The following is a 19,451-nucleotide window of genomic DNA, read 5'->3' as shown; positions in this document are numbered from 1 at the left end:
ACAAGAAATGACAGAAGAAAATAAACTTCCTCCAGACAATCCAAAAGTAATGTCTATGAGATCAAACGGAAAATCATAGATGGAAAACCAATTGCTTTGCATTAAGGTGTTATTGAACCTAGTTTTGGTCAGCTGCTCTGTTTTCACAATCAATGGTAGAGACAATCATGCATGGTCCATGGTCAAAAACACGATCAGAACTTCACATTTAAAGCAAACTCGTAGCTTCTCTCAATATATACAAGGGCCTTGACCCAAAAGAAAGAAATATATACAGACAATGTCAACAGTAGATAGAGACTCCAGAATAGATGAACGATTAACTAACTGGCTTTCTTTTTAACAAACGTTAAAGGATTGCTTGCCTCAGTCTTCTTTGTAAGGAACTGTAGTTTTGTATGCCAATGTGCCATTAGTTGATAGGTTCTGCTCTAAACTGAGGCTTGGGAAGCTTCACTTAGAACCCTCCTACAGCCTTGTCTCCAAACCAGCTCTGCACATATTTCTGCATTATGTTTAGTGATGACTCACAAATTTGGCTAGAAAAATCACTAGAAAGTTGAAAGTTGACATCATGAATCAACCATTCCAATAGACCTACATTATACAGATCTCTAATTTCTTATTATCCCAGCTTCATGACCATGGACCTGTAAGAAGAATTCCAGAATGGAAATTGGTTAAGAAACGTACGGAAATGTGGGGCTTGTCTATATCCATAAGTGTTCTCTTCGATATTCTCGCACAATTGCAGGGATGCTTGTGGTTGGGACCTGAAAGAAGATGAACATCACAACTAATTTAAAGTGGCATTCATGGCAATCTTCTTGTAATAACCAATGTCAAAGGCGTTTCTGAAAAGAAAATGAAAAGAGAAAAAGACCAACAACAAAGAACTTTTGCAGGCTCGATACACCACCAAGGAAGCATTATCTAGATGGAATGAGATTTCACAAAGTTGTATTCAACAAAGACAACTACATGTCACCACAGGAAAGGGGGGGGGTGTTGGGGGGAATCCTAACCTGGCAAACCCAACTACAATGGGTTACCTAGACAAGTCTTGCTCACACCAACTCAAGAATTACAAACTGAATCTCAATTCAGGCATAGAAATCCAGGAGAAATAGAAAATAATTCCGTAATATGTCTCTGTTACCGCTATACATGCAAGAGCATGGCAGCTTGCACAGCTAAGGATGAGAGGTCAGGACTCCCACAAAGTTGGCCAACCCCTCCCCTACTGCCTTCCCCCAATAAAAATATTTGCCCCAAATGTTGAGAATTAGCTTATTTGACCAGGCCAATGCCTACACTTGAATTACATACTGCTTTCTACCATCTATTGTCAGTCACGAATCAGAGGAGACTGATATGACAGTTCCAACTGTTAGGCACAGGGGACCAAGTTTTAAGCCAAAAGTCATACAGCCCTTCATGTGCCAGCTTTTTTCCCAGGTGTCATTGGCTGTCCACATCATGACCATAATCAACATGTTTGTTATGGAACATAGCATCACGCCTTAGGGATGATACTTCTAACATTCACCCGAAGCCAGTAAAAAATATAAGACAACAGGTCATTCCCTACAGTTACCATCTGTAAAATAATACTCAAAACCATACTTGCCCACCCTGGACCCAGGAAATGAAGCAATGGCCCATACGATTTTAATATGAGATACACCCTAATGAAATTAGAGGTAAATGAAAGGGACAGTGCGGAGCAAGTTGAAAGTCTAGTGTGACCTGATGGTCCTAACTAATTAGAAACTTAATTGAACATTGAAGTTGTGGAAATGCAGCCAGCCATAAATTGAGGGGTGCCATAAAATCCAAACAAGAAAGATATATTCATACAACTCACATATGCTCTCTGTAAATGTGTCAACACCTCAGGCAAACTTCCTAAGGACATTGACTACTTTTGATTCTACAAATTTGTTTTATATTTCCAAGGTCAAGCTTGGAAACTTGCATTTATGAAGGCCTAGAAGCATGATGCAAAATACACTTCCAGATAAAGAAAGGCTGAAAACTACTAAGGTTAAATGAATACAACATACCATTCCATAATCAGTAACGATCATTGAGACATAATCTGAAGGTGTCACATCATACCTGTAATAGTGCAAAACCAAGGTAAGAGCTATGAAAATCATCTGGGACAAAAATAAAGCTTGTAAGAGTTGTATTTGATATCTAAGAACTCACATAAGATTTAGAAGTTGTAGATTCTCGTTATGAGTGCAATTATTCAAATGGTTCACATCATTTCGACCAGCAATTTTTGCAATAACATCAGGATCATCTGCAAAAGGTAATGGTTGCACATAAAATAGGTATTGAAAGAATATGATGCAAACTAAGATTAGCAACGCACAGCTGTTTGAGACAAGACCCACCTAGTTCATTAAAACATATTGAGTCAAGTTGCACCCTTTCATGAAATTTATATGCTTCACAGCATACCAAAACTGGAACATGGAATGCATGAGCTACCATGGCTACAGATGCAGTTCCAACTCTTGAGTAAACTGTTCCATTAGATAACACTGAAGCAGCACCAATAAAAACCGTTGTGACTGATGAACACATATATGTGTGAAATCTTAAGGCATAAAGCATGCATTTTATACACTTAGAATGGAGTTACCTTGGGTTTTATGTTGTTTTTGCAGATTTTAGGACTTTTCAAGATTTAAGCAAATATTTGGAGTTTTGGGCTTGAATCATGCTATTTTACTCGTCAAGAAGTCCATTCAAATTCTCAAATGCGAAAATGGGCCTGATCTGGAGCATGATGGGCTAGAGATGTGTGATTACGGGCCAACTCCGAAATATTGAAGAGATAAAGAAGGCAAATTTGATCTACGGCTGAGATTTTAAATCAAATCTACAGAGATATTATTGAGAGAGTCCAGATGGAAAAGAGTCATTGCATACCTCAATATCTTATTTTCTATTTAGGATTTGATTAAAGAAAGAAAAAGAGGAAAAAGAATTATATTCAGATAAGGATGAAGCAAAAATCCCGTTTTTGAATGCCTCAGTCCAGTTTTGATCAAACCCTTCATCGAACGGTCATCCGATGTCCGATCGTGCTGATTTTTGGAGGAGAGCTTCACGACTACTTAAACCTCAAATCCAACGGTGGGATTATGCATCTGATCTCTCTAAGTCGGCGCGATTAGTACGTCAAAACCCTAATTGGATGAGTCAGATAGAAACCCTGAGTTTTATTCAAATTCAGCCGTGCTTCATATCTCATGTAAACTCTATAAAAGGAGAGCCTACTCCATCAAAGGAGAACGTGTCTTAGAGCTTAGTAGAAGCATTCTTTCTTCTCTCTTCAGTTTATTTATGTTTTCTCTAGTTTTCTTTGCTTGCATTAGTGAGATTTAAATTTCTAGATTCAATGTTTAGGTTTAATCTTTTTATGTAATGCAATTCAAGTTCAAGCTTCAAGTTCAAGATTCAATTTTTTTAGATTCGTTTTTCTCTGGGTCTAGCAATTGCAGATTTAGATCATTCTAGATCTAGATCTGGTTGTTAGGGTTGGTTGAGATTCGAATCGTTTGTTCAATTCGCAAGTAAGTAACCTTCTTTATTAATCTTCTCTCCTCCCTCCATTCCCGCTTCTATCTACCCCTCCATATTCTTAATTTAGGATTTACTTTCAGCATTATTTATTGTTCGCCTATTCATTCATAATCTCGGACCACATAACCGGAGCAAGCCTACGGTCGTGCCTCTCGCTTCGGTGACGGGTGGTGTTGCATCCGCATTTTAGTTATTTCCTTTTCCTTTTATTGCTTTGTTTATTGCTTTGTTATTTACTTTCTGTTATTTACTTTTTCGCCTATTCATTCATAATCTCGGACCACATAACCGGAGCAAGCCTACAATCGTGCCTCTCGCTTTCCGGTGACGGGTGGTGTTGCATCTGCATTTTCCTGTCTTTTATTTATGCATTGATTGTGTTTAATTTATTGTTCGTTTCAATTCGATTGCATTAGACGTATAGATTAGGATCGTTTAGTTTAATTAATTAGTTAACAAAAATTGAATCATTCCACTCTCGCATTACTATTAAGAAGTTCAAATTCTAAGTGGCATATCTCCCTGAGATCGACCCGTTAGCTACACGATACCGTGCGCTTGCGGTTACTTTTAAAATTCACAAACAAGTTTTTGGCGCCGTTGCCGGGGAGGTATTAGTCCACTTTGTTTTTCTAATTCTTAGGTAAATCGAAGTGATTTAAAAATAAAAAAATAAAAAAATAAAATCCAAAGATATTACTTTTAACTTGAGTAGAAACAAAAACGTATAGTAGTCCCCACTCTACTGCAGAATCCCCAGGATTCGATTGTAGGTGGCTCCGAAGACTATACGGATTCCCTTGTCATCAAACCTATAAGCGCTCGACTATACGGCAACCTTACAGCTTTGGAATCATTGTTTCAATCTTTGCGGTGGGAAATTCACTATTTTCCTTTTTGTTTTTGTTATTTTCTTTCTTTTATTCTTTAGTTAATTTATTTTTATAAAAATTAAAAAAAAAAATCCTTTCTTAGGGAGCCATTAATTGCATTAGGGAGTTAGTACATGTGTGTCTGGACTCGTGATTCTACAAATAGAATTGTCCGAGTGTCTAACTTGACCATGGAAGGTCTACCTCCACCACCTCCACCTAAGAGTCTTAGGGATAGATTTTATCCAACCCGATCTGCACAACCTTCTTGTATACGTTTACTCGAAGTGAGGGGTAATAATTTTGAGCTCAAATCTCATTATTTATCTATGTTACCCCAATTTCATGGGCTACCTGATCAAGATGCATATTTGTTCCTTAGGGAGTTTGAGGAGGTTTGTGTCCTTATGAAGGTACAACAACTTACTGATGATGCTGTAAGACTAAGATTCATTACATTTGCGTTAAAGGATCAAGCTAAAAAGTGGCTTTATAGCTTACCTAGGGATAGCATTATCACATGGGAACAATTTACTGTTTTATTCTTGAAGAAATTCTTTCCTTTCTCTAAGACGAACAAAATAAGAAATGATATTCTTCAATTTCGTCAGAAACCCAATGAGTCCTTTGCTAAGGTAATGGAGAGGTTTCAAAGCCTTCTCCAAGAATGCCCTCACCATGGTATAGAATTATGGCATTTATGCCAAATAATTTATGAGGGTATCGATTACCAAACAAAGCAACTTTTGGAATCAATGTGCCCCACAGGATTTACATCATTCACTGATGATTCTGAAGCTTGGAATTTTCTTTTAGACCTAGCAGATAGAACTAGAGAATGGGAGTCAACCCAAGAGTCTGAAAGGACTAGTAGGGGATATTTTGTTGATAGTCAAGTTCCTAAGGAAGTACAAATAGATAACATTTTGAAAAAGTTAGAGACTTTGGTAGTTAAAGCTGCACCACCAAGTCAAGCACATTTTATTGACAAATCTATTGCTATGTGTGCATGGTGTCAGTCTCCTACACATGTAATTGAGGAATGTCCTAGCTATTCTGGAGACCAACATGAGAATGTCAGTGCAATGTTTCCAAACCCGTACAGTAACACGTACAATCTTGGGTGGAAGAATCATCCTAACTTTTCATGGTTTCAAGGGCATAACCAAAATGGATTAAGCAATTATTCCACACAAAATCAATTTGGTGCCCCTCAAAAACAAAATGCCCAATTTTCTTATAATCCAAATGTCCAGTTCCCTCAAGCCTCTAATTTTCAGAATGCCAATTTAGCTAGGCCTCGCCAATCCACCTATTGTGCCTTATATGCCTCACATTGCACAAAATCAATCATCACCAGGTTTCAACAGAGGTAACAATCCGTAGTTTTCTCGTCTCTCTTCCTTAGAGAAGAATATGGAAGTACTTTCCCAGCACCTTCATGACTTCTATGCATAATATGGAAAAACAAATTTCCACTCTTGCAAGTGCTTTGTCTGAGCGAGAAAAAGGTAAAATGCCTAGCCAACCTGAGTTAAATCCTAGGATTCAGATTCAACAAAGACCACAAAATCAAGTCAACCAAGTTGAATCCTCCCATTCTTCTTTAGCTTCAATTAATTCTGTGTCTGCATTGAGAAGTGGAAAAGGGTATTTAACAGGTGAGTCACATATTAATGAAAAGAGCGAGATTAGTGACCACTTGTGATGAGGAGAATGTTCAAGTATCTCTTAATGAGGGTTTGTCCGAAAAACCCATAGAAGTTGAGGATGAGCTAGTTGCTTTAGCAAGTACCTAAGTTTGGTGAACCACTATCAGAAACTATGAGAAAAGAGCAAATTTTAAATGAGAGTCCTTATGTTCCTAAGGCTCCTTATCCTAGTCGTCTAGTAAATAAGAAGAAGACTGCAACTATGGAGAAAATTTTTGATGTCTTCAAAACGATAGAAGTGAATATCCCTCTTTTGGATGTCATATCCCAGATCCCCGCCTATGCAAAAGTGTTGAAAGATTTATGCACTCATAAAAGAATCACTAGCATTCCCAAAAAGGCGTTCTTGGCAGGTAACATTAGTTCCATAATTACTCAACCTATAGCAGCCAAGTATAAGGATCCAGGGAGCCCCACCATAGCTTGTGTCATAGGCAATACACACATTGAACATGCTTTACTTGATCTTGGTGCAAGTGTAAATCTGTTGCCTTACCATGTTTATAAGCAACTAGGATTGGGAGAATTGAAAGCAACTAGAACTACTCTTCAGTTGGCAGATAGGTCAGTTAAGATTCCTAAAGGGATGGTTGAAGATGTTTTACTGAAAGTGGGAGAATTTATTTTTCCAGTTGATTTCATTGTGCTAGATACTAAACCTTTTTCAATCAAGGATGAAATCCCAATAATTTTAGGAAGACCATTTTTGGCTACTAGTAATGCATTAATCAATTGTCGAAATGGCCTCTTACGATTATCTTTTGGAAATCAAACTCTGTAGAGTTTAATATGTTCAGGATAGGGAAACAACCACAAATAGAAGAAGAGATCAATATGCTTGAGGAATCTTTTGATTTTCCTAATGATGTGATTACCAACTTTGAGATTGATTTTGATTCTAAATTTCAAGAATGTATGGATATGTTGGATGATGATAGTGAAACTTTCTTTTCCGAAGTTTTAAATTTTCACACACCTTTGGAGCCTATTAATCCTCTATCCATCTCCATCTCCATTCCCAAGCCCTCAATAATTGAACCCCCCAAGATAGAATTGAAAGAGTTGCCTTCTAATTTAAAGTATGCTTTCCTGAGACAAGATAATCATCTTCCTGTTATTGTTGTCTCTGATTTAACTTCTGACAAAGCAGAAGAGTTGATCACACTATTGAATGATAATAGAGAAGCATTGGGTTGGTTTGTCACTCATATCAAAGGTCTAAGCTCTTCCATTGAACAATATCATATTCATCTTATGAAAGATGCAAAACCTTCTAGAGAACCTCAACGTATGATGAGAATTTTTTTTAACATTGTGAATGTTTTTCTTGAGATCTTTAGAGATGATTTTTCGATTCACGGTTTTTCTTATTTGGAGTGCCTTCCCCATCATACATTGATATTGAAGATAAGACTAAAGCTTCCCATGATAAGCACATATTGACTGAAAGGTATACCCCTCATTTGTCTTCTTTGTTTAGCATACATGCATTGAGGACATTGCATTACTTAAGTGTGGGGGGGTATAGCTGCGTTGTAGATTTTAACTTTGACTTTTGATTATTATACATATTCTTTCAATTGCTATGATGTGTGAAATGAGAGTGATTTTGGTACCCATCATGAACACATAAAAACCCTGTTGAGAGGAAGGTAACTTGTATATATGTTGAGATGAGACTTTCCTTAGAAAAATAAAAGGCCCTTAACTTAAGGCGTCGAACCATCTATGAGTTTTGTGGGTCCTTGTTTCTTTGGCTAGAAGTTGAGATCAATTTTGTGTATGGCATGACAAAAGAAGAAAAAAAAAAAAAAAAAAAAAAAAAAAAAAAAAAAGTAGAAAGTAAAAGTTGAATTCCTTGGAACTAGACAGGGCACTCCGACTCAGGAATCGAGGTGACTTGATCGAAACTCTTAGGAAGGAGATTATTGAAAAGAACTCTCGCATCACTGTCTATGTGGGCATATGCAAAGCAAAGCTACAAAGTAACTTGGGTTTTCGGTGTCTGCTCCACCATGTCATTCAAGCCAACCGTAGTGGAGTAATGTAGAGTTCACTACTCAAAAGAAAAAAAAAAGAGAAATAAATACAAGTGTCATCAATGCCTTGGTAAAATTGTTTGGTCAAAAATATTTCAAAACCTTAGTCCTTGGTCCCCTTACTTTATGTGGTTTTGCTTAAAGGAGAGGTGTAGTTGAAAGATATAAGGTGAGTCCTTGATTGAGATATATGCTAAGTCTCAAGAATCAATATGGGGTAATAAAGTTCAAGTGTGGGGGATCTTAAATCAATGGTGAGAAAAAAATTGTCATAGCTATTGATCTTGTATGAGTACTTACCAATTGTTAGAGTTGGAATTTGCAATGTTTTATTTTGAGCTAAAATTGGAATTTTGGATGTACATTCACTGCAAACATCCACGAGACAAAACTCGTCCTCTAGGGGTAACCTAGTGGTTTAAAGGCCTTTTGCACATGCTAAGTGTAACCGTGATTCCTACGAAAGTGAGTTAAGATTTATTTTGTTGCACTAGTTTCTTACCTGCATTTGTATTTTTCTTTAATTTTTGCTTGAGGACAAGCTTAGTCTAAGTGTGGGGGAATCTGATGAACACATATATGTGTGAAATCTTAAGGCATAAAGCATGCATTTTATACACTTAGAATGGAGTTACCTTGGGTTTTATGTTGTTTTTGCAGATTTTAGGACTTTTCAAGATTTAAGCAAATATTTGGAGTTTTGGGCTTGAATCATGCTATTTTACTCGTCAAGAAGTCCATTCAAATTCTCAAATGCGAAAATGGGCCTGATCTGGAGCATGATGGGCTAGAGATGTGTGATTACGGGCCAACTCCGAAATATTGAAGAGATAAAGAAGGCAAATTTGATCTACGGGTGAGATTTTAAATCAAATCTACAGAGATATTATTGAGAGAGTCCAGATGGAAAAGAGTCATTGCATACCTCAATATCTTATTTTCTATTTAGGATTTGATTAAAGAAAGAAAAAGAGGAAAAAGAATTATATTCAGATAAGGATGAAGCAAAAATCCCGTTTTTGAATGCCTCAGTCCAGTTTTGATCAAACCCTTCATCGAACGGTCATCCGATGTCCGATCGTGCTGATTTTTGGAGGAGAGCTTCACGACTACTTAAACCTCAAATCCAACGGTGGGATTATGCATCTGATCTCTCTAAGTCGGCGCGATTAGTACGTCAAAACCCTAATTGGATGAGTCGGGATAGAAAACCCCGAGTTTTATTCAAATTCAGCCGTGCTTCATATCTCATGTAAACTCTATAAAAGGAGAGCCTACTCCATCAAAGGAGAACGTGTCTTAGAGCTTAGTAGAAGCATTCTTTCTTCTCTCTTCAGTTTATTTATGTTTTCTCTAGTTTTCTTTGCTTGCATTAGTTAGATTTAAATTTCTAGATTCAATGTTTAGGTTTAATCTTTTTATGTAATGCAATTCAAGTTCAAGCTTCAATTTTTTTAGATTCGTTTTCTCTCCGGGTCTAGCAATTGCAGATTTAGATCATTCTAGATCTAGATCTGGTTGTTAGGGTTGGTTGAGATTCGAATCGTTTGTTCAATTCGCAAGTAAGTAACCTTCTTTATTAATCTTCTCTCCTCCCTCCATTCCCGCTTCTATCTACCCCTCCATATTCTTAATTTAGGATTTACTTTCAGCATTATTTATTGTTCTGCCTATTCATTCATAATCTCGGACCACATAACCGGAGCAAGCCTACAGTCGTGCCTCTGCTTCTGGTGACGGGTGGTGTTGCATCTGCATTTTAGTTATTTCCTTTTCCTTTTATTGCTTTGTTTATTGCTTTGTTATTTACTTTCTGTTATTTACTTTCTGCCTATTCATTCATAATCTCGGACCACATAACCGGAGCAAGCCTACAGTCGTGCCTCTGCTTCTGGTGACGGGTGGTGTTGCATCTGCATTTTCCTGTCTTTTATTTATGCATTGATTGTGTTTAATTTATTGTTCGTTTCAATTCGATTGCATTAGACGTATAGATTAGGATCGTTTAGTTTAATTAATTAGTTAACAAAAATTGAATCATTCCACTCTCGCATTACTATTAAGAAGTTCAAATTCTAAGTGGCATATCTCCCTGAGATCGACCCGTTAGCTACACGATACCGTGCGCTTGCGGTTACTTTTAAAATTCACAAACAGTGACCTCATGCATGACACAAGAAACAGCATTTATACGAGTGTATGTACAGCTGATGCCCTTTGCCACCAATCTACGAATTAATGCTTGTCCTTCAAGCTTTGGGCGGGAGTCTACTACCACAACATGGAACTGTTTCCCCAGCTCGTGAGCATATAATAGCATCATTTCAACAACACAGGATGATCCATATGTGAGAAGTACATCCCCATCCCTAATCTTTGTCACTGCATGCCTGACTATCACCTTGTCCGCAAGTATTATCTTCTCATTTATAAAACGATCTATATCTCCACAGAGAGCTTCTTTTGCTTCTGACTCACTAAGTGTCACAGGTAATTTGCTGATTCGATTCTTCAAAACTCTAATTGCATTACCCATGCTGATTGAGAGGGGCCTACATTCTATAAAAAAAGAAACATAACTACTGATTTTTGCGGTCAGATCTCTAGTAAGAATTTTTCCAGGTGGTGTAGAGTAGTCTTGAATGGCTTCTTTGAAAGCTTGGAGCATTGCAATACAGCGAGCATTACCACCAGATACATCTCCAGCCAAATATTGTAATCCAACCTGACAAATTTCACAGACTAAATATTAGGAAACAGAAACTTGTATATAAGAATTCTTTTTAATTTTTGACTACTGTACTGTGGGGTAAAATTTTGCATGTTCAATAGGCTCATTTGGGGCACTGTTATGCTCAAAAGTAATTCGACTTTTTAATATCTATTCTCATTGGTCTCTACAGATACAGAGAGACTCCAGCTTGAGGGGGAGTGTAACTGTTGTACCATGGCATACAATTTGGATGTAACTTGATAGGATGGATAGGTGGTGATTTTCTTCTAATTCAGTATTTGTGGTTCACTTTCCTAGTAGGTCTATGATTAGTTTAACATAATTTTATTTCTGATTCCTTCTATTGGGAGGAGTCCTAAATCTCCACGTAATTCCTAGGATAAAAAATACAATTTTGCAGTGGGGACTGCTAGGCATCAGTTCTTCTTCTGAAGACAGTCCCTCTTTCCATCGCCTCTCTTCCCTCTGTTTCTCCTCTCCTACAGTCACTGGTTCTACTGCTCAAATGCAGTCACAAATCTTACTCCATTTTCAAAACAAAAACAAAATAGTGGCAAATTTAACGCATACAAATACATAATTGTACCATGAATAGAAGGGCCAGAACTAAGCACCTTCCCAACAACAATCAAACACAACAAATCAACACCATATGTGAATTTGGAAACTCAATAGATGATTAACCTCAGAACCCTTTGGAGGACTAACAGGAAAAAGAAATAAAATATGAGAACAGAAGAAAACCATGCTGAAAGTTTAGCAGCAATGTCTGAGGTTATCAGTGTGCAGTTTTATACAGATGATTAAAATATCTTACTAGCCTTTTCCACCAAGTTACGAAACCATGTACCGTATAAATAGCAGGATGGATTGGATCCAGTAGGAAAAACTTTGACTCAAGATCGGGAAGTTGAGTTCCATGTTCATACTGAGGCAAATGCCTAAACAACTCTACTCTGTTTCTGGCTTCAGTTTGTTTGACCCTTGCACGCCTTTTAGCCTTTTCAACCCGATGCTTGTCATCAAATTGCATGCGTGGAGGAGGAACATCTTTCTTCCTATCTTTTTCAGATGATCGATCACCTCCTTTCTTCTCCGAAGCTGCAACAGATGCTGATCTAGGAGAAACATCTTTCTGTTGTGAATTTTTCATAGTTTTAGTTTGCTTTGCATTCATTCGAGGTTGTCCTCCAGCAGCAGTAGGGGTCTTATGTCCAGCTACACCAAGTAAAATATACAACGGTATATACTAAAATTGAGCAAAGCTGAATAAATCATGAATGGCAGTGACAACAAAAACTGAGAAGATAAGAAAGTACAAGACACTAAATATCAAGAAGGTATTGCTCAAAGCTTTAAAAGTTTTCTAGTAGATTTTCTTTTAGGAAAAAAATTATAGAGACTAGATGGAGAAAATATAAAATACACAAGGACAGGGATCCCATCAAACCTTCAGCGCATTTGAAATAAATGATATAACTTTTTTCATACAAATATAAGCTATAGGCGAATTCCAAGAACCAAAAGAGAATGAGATAAGGAACATTTTTCTTTTATCCTATTTCAATTCTGATTAATTATCATGTAAAATTATGTAATATGGTCTTTTTAATGACAACAGAAGTCACTTTCCGAAGCATGATATGTACTTAAGAATATTAGCAGAGACAAGTGCAGTACAAGATGGATCACGGAGCTACTGAGAATGAGACTCTAAATCTGGCTATTCTAGAGGCAACCCCATGCTCTCTGGCATGACAAGCCACATCAACCTCTTCATGGTAGACCACAACACAACAGCAGGCTTCAAACTCAACAGCAAAATATCAGAAGTCACTGATATCAGATAGAGGATCTTTTGAGTTTGTGAAGAGAGGCCGTGTCAACCTATCTCCAATATTGTTGCGTACTCTATCCACTTACCACAAACCTTCTGAAAATTACAGAAATATATTAACAATTACGATATATATCATGTAGAAAGATCTTGATAAGGAAGTAACCTATAATTTTATAATGCCAGCATCAGGGAAACACAGCCATGCTTAAATGGCACTGGATAATTACATGCGAGTTCTATCACTCAAGAATTCATGTCACTCAGGATGATGCGTTAAGTTAGTATTGCAATTTGTGCTGCTAAGAAGACCATGTCAAGAGCAAGCAAGGGCAGGGCCACAACTAAACTCAATTTTATGCCTCAAGTTAAAATCTGGGTTACCCACTCAAAGATTATGATCTTACACAGGCCCATAAACAAATAAACTTTTTGTTTAGGGATGCATTACTCACGTGTATAAATACATAATTTTCAAAACAGAAATCTCTTTGAGACAACAGTATTCAAACTTACCAGTTAAGACGTCTGAAGTCATATGGTTCAGCCTGAATATGAATACTAGGCTGCTAAATTATAATAGCCAATGTTGACTTCAGACCTAGTCAAGATTTAGATCAAGATTATACAGACTGAAATTCGATCCATCCATATCTACCTACCCAGCATAACTTACAACCCCAAATATGAGACAGTCAAGTTGGAATGAAAATCTCAAAGCCATTCATTATAACTAGGACGACTGGTGTCTTCATATGACCATATAAGGACTGGTATCTTCACATAACTATTCTCGTCGCCGGTAACTCTCCTTTCCTGATGCACATCCCAGGTAAAATTACCTTATTCAGATACCTATGGACCCATCAAAATACCAAATACCAAATACCAAATACCCAAGTAACAAAGAAGCAATTGTAATTTGTGACAAACTGAAACTATCAAAGGGAAGTGGTTAGGATATAATTAACCAAAACATGGAAGGATTGTTGGTGGTCAATGGGGGAGAGGTTGGCTAGTGACATCAAAAAGTGAATGAATGAGAAAGTGAAGGATAATACAGAAAATGGGCCAATGGAATCATTTACAAGTTTATTCTCCTACTTCCAGCACAAACCAAAGGCAGAAACCAGGGGCAACTTTGAAGTAGAGATTTTCTCCTCTGGGGCTCTGTTGGGTCCAATAATTAAGGCCAAAGTTTCCAATTCAATGGTCTCTTGATCCAAAAACAGTAAGGGAACAGAAACGGTTTGATATCTGAACTCAAATCTGGCAGTAAAAATGAAACCACTGGGAATTCAGATCGATACCTTTGGACTGTCCAAAATTTCATGTTTATACAAGACCGTGGTTTATTGGTTTCTTCTTGATCTCCATCAATCTAGCAATACATCAGATAAAGAGAAATGTGTCTGAGCCAGAACAGGGATTGGAGGAAGGAGAATCCCGTGAAGAACAAAAACAAAGACCGGATGGAAAAGAGACCGCAGAAATGCATGCCATGCAGGCTTTGACCACACAAACTCAATCTTATTCCATTCTGAGATCTTTTAAATCTAAACTCTAATGTGGGTCACATGCATAGTACTATGAAAATAAAACTTCTAAAAGTAACTTTTTAACTAGGAAACTAAGATCAACTCAAACTGGTAACATAATCATCCAAGAACTAAAAATAAATCCCAAAATATCCTATTAGACTCAAAATTTTAATTGGACCCTATTCATCTCCATCTAGCTTCCCTACTGACTTGGGTCCGTCCAAGCAAGGGCACCTGCATGCATGAATTTGCTGGGTTCGGTCAGGAGATCAACAGGGTTTTCAATTCCACAAGTAGTTCTTCAATGAAAGTCAATGCCATATTCTCCGATCATTGGTGACACTTCTTCTGGCTCTTCCAGAATCATCTCAATGGTTGTGATCAAGTTGTCAAATGAAGATCTATGTGATCAGAAGTGACCTGGCTCTTGAGTTCCTGCATTGTCATCTCTATGGATTGCCACTAAATCTCTATGCATTGCTGCAGAATCAACACTATCATTCGCATACAAGTTGAATAAATTGATGGATGATGCATCTAGTGCAAAAGATTTGGATGTACTGGCCAAGTTTGCTCTGATACCAATTGATGCAGAACTCGGGTCAATACACCCTATTTGAATAAATATCAATTGATCCAAATGCCAAATGCCAAGTACCCAAGTTACAAAGACACTACAGCAATTCTGTAACTGAAGTGCCATTATTTCTGATGCATCAAAGCATGAAATGGTAGGTACCACCCAAAAAGAAAAAGCACCACAAATTGATATTCAAAGAAGTCTGGCCACAGAAATAAAAGAAAGTAGAAGTGGGTAAATGCCTTTCGTAATGTCTATGTAGCTCAAAACAGTTTTTCAGCAAACCCAGAATGCAAAAGGAAGTTTTATGTATGGTCAACAACCAAGATGGGATACCAGAAGTAAAACTATAAGACATATAATTGTAAACTCAAGGTTACATCATAAAAGCAGAAAATATTTCTAAAGGGGACAGAAACAAAGGAAAAGAAAAAAAGGCAAAGAACAAGCCAAACCTCTTGCAGCAGCTTCCGCACCTCTTTGAGCCTCTTGAGGGGCACGCCTTTCAGCTTTTGTGGTTTTTCCTTTTAAAGGTTTTGAACTTTCCATCCCTGATTCTCCATGTTTCTCTGCAATAGCTTTTTCTTCTTAGTTAAGTAAGTTTACTACAAGGCTAGAATTGAAGGCAGAAAATTCACAACTGAACTTCATGGTATGCAATCATTTGATAAACTAATGTAATGCTTTTAGCAGGGAAGCTCAAAACAATGAGGGGGTAACCATAAGGCTACATTTTGTTATGGATAGGCATACTTGAAGGGTTAAAGATGGTTCCTTCAAAGCATCTATCATTACTCCAGTAAACAAGGACATGGACTGTATGAGGCAAATGTACTTGATCTCCAACCCAGTGCCTGGTGTAAAGACACATAAGCCTACAACGAATTTTAGAACTTCAACTATAACCAATACAAAATATACAAGAATAGAATTTCTGAGAACAGGATCAAGTATTCATTAGATGGGTGGCCTTGGCGCAACTGTACAGCCTTCCAACAAAAATTGTTGGGGTAAGGCTGTTTAGGAAATTGCCCCCTTCCAGAATCTGCCTGTGCGAAAGCCCTTGGCACGTGGTTTACCCTTCCTAGGGTCAAGCATTCATTGGACGTCGCTAAAAATAGGAACAAAAACTCTTTCAGTACATCATGCAAACACAAATAAGTGTGTGTTTATTGGATTAACCCTTGGGCTGTGTAACATATATTCTGGGCCTTTGATCTAATGGTTTTCTCTGTTATAAGTCGCTTCAAAGTGATTAATCAGGTAGGACTATGTCTATAAGAGTCCAGCCTTGTTCAAGTTGTTTCTTTTTCATTTCCTGTGGAGTTTTAGCCTTATCAAAAGAGAAAGATCATAATCTTTACTGAGAAACCATGTATCTGAACAACAGGGTGATGGATCACAAGGAAACCAGCCTACTTCAGATATTGAAACACTTTTATTGTAGAATCAGGTTCCATATATGATTCTTCCCCACTAATTTTGAGTTGCAGAAACCAACTGGCACCCATTATAATGTTAACAGGTCAATTGATGAAATCTCTATTGAATCAACAACTCGACTGCATTTTACATGGATCAAATCCCTGCAATAAAATCTAAACGAATTTTAAGAAGTCGGTAGAAATCACACCAAGTAGAGCTGTGTGACCAAGCCCATGGATATTCGCAGAGCAAAGCTACATAATAATTCGTGCAAAGGCAAGAACATTAAATTACAGGATAGGCTCAATTGTGTTCCTCCTGCTAATTCCCCAGACTTCCACGAAGTACGAGTAATTGGCCAATTTGAGTTTGATTAAGAAAAAGATAAACGTAATAATGACAAGTAGAATCAACAATGTAACATGCACGTAACTGCATACCAGAGACACTAATAGGACCTTTCAACACAGAAGCAGTGATTAGATTGGTTGCTACCGTCGGAGAAAATCTCGATTTTGACGCCATTGAATCAAACCCACTGCCTGGATAAGACGATGCAAGTTTTCCGGGATCTCCCCCAACCATCCATGCAGTGGTAGACATATCATCCTCTTGAAAGAAAAACCCATCATGCTTACTTGAAAGAGAAGAAGTACCCGAAAAAGATTCAGAAAAACCGTAGTTAAGGGAAGGTCTACGAAGGGTAGACATGGGAACATCAACTGGAACTGCACGAGAAGACGAGATGTTATCTGAGGCATGTTGAGGTGGGCGAGTCATGACAGGGGAATGAGAATTGGCGGCAGGCGACTTGGCTGAGGTGCCTGTCCGATCAAGAGGCGGAGAACCACCGTCTGTGGTGAAGGTTACGAAGCCGACCTGACGGACTTTGGGGTCGATGACCATTCTTGAATTTCTGCGAGGTTCCATGGATTTTTGGGGGTTTGATGGTAAAGTAAAGCAAGAACCTTTGTGATTGAATTGGAATAGATTCTGAGAATTGGAAATAGAAATCAAAAATCTGAACTAAAGGCCACTATTGCAATTGAATTCAAGACTTTCAAGTTCTTCTAACTTTGAAAGATTAGTAGAAAGAAAGAAGGGGAAATCTCTGTTCAATCTATAAGGGTTTTCAGTGTTAATCCTATTACAAAGGAAAATTAAACTGTGAAATGTGCACCATTAGTGAAAAATGTTATTCTACAAATAGTAAAGGGATTTAAAGATTACTTACCATTAGAAATATGAAGCAAAAACAAAGCAGCTTTATTTTGTTCAAGTGTATGTCAATGAAATGTTTCCTTATCTTACCTGCTTTATTCAGTTATGCTCTATGAAATGATGATCTAAATCATATTTAAAATCTTTCTTTCAAATCCTTCTCTTTATGTGAAAAACCTTAAACAGCTTACCAAAAAAAACCTTCAACAGAATCAATGCAACATTTGATTTTTTTTTTCTTTTCCTTTTCATGGAAAATACAACATTTGATTTAATTCAAGTCGGTGGTTGAAATTGAGAGGCCATGAGAAAATGAAATACAATTAAGAAAACTATAAGAAATTAGATTTTTTATTTTATTTTATAGAGATTTTTACATGTCACCCTTACAATGGGATAAAATTTTGGGTTCCATTAAATTACATTAGAACCCATTTGCTAAATTACAAGCAGGTTCAAAGTTTTGGCGATTCTCGCCAGTTCACTTATGGCCTAAACCAGCGAAATGGTGGATTTCGCCTATAGGGTGTAAATTTGATTTATTTGTGTGGCTTTAAATGCATAACACACATTTTATTTAAAAAAAAAAAAACCAACATTTTCACTTCTTACTTAGTGACATTGATTTATGTGTGTCAAGCAGCGTTAAATGTCTAATTCATATTTTATAAAAATAAAAAAATAAAAAATAAAATATCATTAACATGTGTGGCTACAAAATAACGAACAGTCAAACCACTTTCTAACTTTCACAAAAAAATCCATTTTTTAACGATGATGGAACTCATGGAAGATAGCTACAGTCATCGTCTTTGTCTTCTTCACTTCTTTTTCAGTTCCTCTTTTGTTCTTCACTTCTTCTACATCAAACCATGGATTTCGCCGGCGAGATTTCAACCATGAAACTGAATATGGAGATAATATTTTTTGTCGATCAAATAGAAGAGGCAAAGAATAACACGTAATATTTTACAGCAGATCTAGATGGCAATCAATCCATTTCCGATGATATTTTGCAGGTTATGTGGCAATTTTTGACGATTTTTTACGAATTCGGTATTTTTCCGGCGATATTCTTTAATTTCGCTTTTAGGTGCATTTTTCGGTTCGCTACTTAGCGAACTCAGCAAAATTTCAGCGAATTTCATCAAAATGTTGTACACTGATTACAGGCTACTCGTTGTTAAGGTTTAAACTAGATTTTGTCAAGTGAAGTGTAAAATAACCATAATGCACTCTGAGTTTAAAATGACATAACTACCCCATTTAATACCTTTCTACATCCAACCCTTAAGTGGATAAATGGACACCTTCGACTTACACCTTGCTAAAAATTACTCACTACTGTCGGAAACCACCTCACTCCCTCTCCTTACTGCCGGTGACTACCGCTTCCACCTTCCCTTTCCAGAAATCACTCACCCAAAATCCTAGGCAGATCAAAAACCTCAAAATCCTAGGCAGATCAAAAACCTCAGCTATTTCCCCAGCCATACCAGGAGAATATTGTATTTGTTCACGTCGAAAATTTTATTTTATTTGCCTAAGAAAGCTTTCTTGAAAGGACAGGTAAAGAAATGAAGATGAACAAATGAAATACTCAGCCCATTTGATAATTTACAAAAGGGATCAACTTTCAAAAATAGAAAGATTAATTCCTCATTATTGTACAACAGCAAGTCAAAGAAGGATTCTAACACTCAGTCCATCAACCGACCTTCATGATAATCGCCTCAAGTGAATTCCAGATTAGGGAAGAATCTAGGATATATATACACGAATTTCTTGATGATGATGATGATTAACCGATCAAGTGAATCTCAAAACCAATCGATCTCATCTTCTTCGTAAATGGTGCTCAAACTCATTCGAAACGATTGAACAGCA

At 37.1% G+C, this 19,451-nt stretch overlaps 1 protein-coding gene and 1 non-coding gene across 2 annotated transcripts; both read right to left on the bottom strand.

Annotated features, from left to right (window-relative positions):
- Positions 1-67: 67 nt before the first annotated feature.
- On the bottom strand, positions 68-17,541 carry LOC149002045 (uncharacterized). Its single transcript, XM_089136951.1, has 9 exons — positions 16,784-17,541; positions 15,374-15,487; positions 11,811-12,178; positions 10,378-10,951; positions 2,406-2,585; positions 2,215-2,311; positions 2,067-2,121; positions 694-773; positions 68-493 (listed from the first exon to the last, which is right to left on the bottom strand). Exons 1-8 carry the CDS (start codon positions 17,271-17,273, stop codon positions 711-713), a joined length of 1,941 nt encoding a protein of 646 aa, XP_088993077.1. The 5' UTR covers positions 17,274-17,541; the 3' UTR covers positions 68-493; positions 694-710.
- Positions 5,054-5,160, bottom strand: LOC149002046 (small nucleolar RNA R71). Its single transcript, XR_016170548.1, has one exon. It is a non-coding gene; the product is annotated as a small nucleolar RNA R71 (small nucleolar RNA).
- Positions 17,542-19,451: the final 1,910 nt, after the last annotated feature.

This window comes from Hakea prostrata, chromosome 10, assembly GCF_041222555.1.
Source record: "Hakea prostrata isolate BN-2017 chromosome 10, UWA_Hpros_2, whole genome shotgun sequence".
Taxonomy (NCBI): domain Eukaryota; kingdom Viridiplantae; phylum Streptophyta; class Magnoliopsida; order Proteales; family Proteaceae; genus Hakea; species Hakea prostrata.
This window is presented reverse-complemented; position numbering and strand designations above follow the sequence as displayed.

Bases quoted from the DNA above. Each gene is read 5' to 3' on its own strand.
- LOC149002045 (XM_089136951.1), bottom strand. From the start codon at position 17,273: ATGGAACCTCGCAGAAATTCAAGAATGGTCATCGACCCCAAAGTCCGT. The intron at 10,952-11,810 runs GTACATGGTTTC...GAAATTTGTCAG, and splicing joins TCCATCCTGCTATTTATACG to GTTGGATTACAATATTTGGC. The intron at 774-2,066 runs GTATGTTGTATT...ATCTTCTTTCAG, and splicing joins TCGTTACTGATTATGGAATG to GTCCCAACCACAAGCATCCC.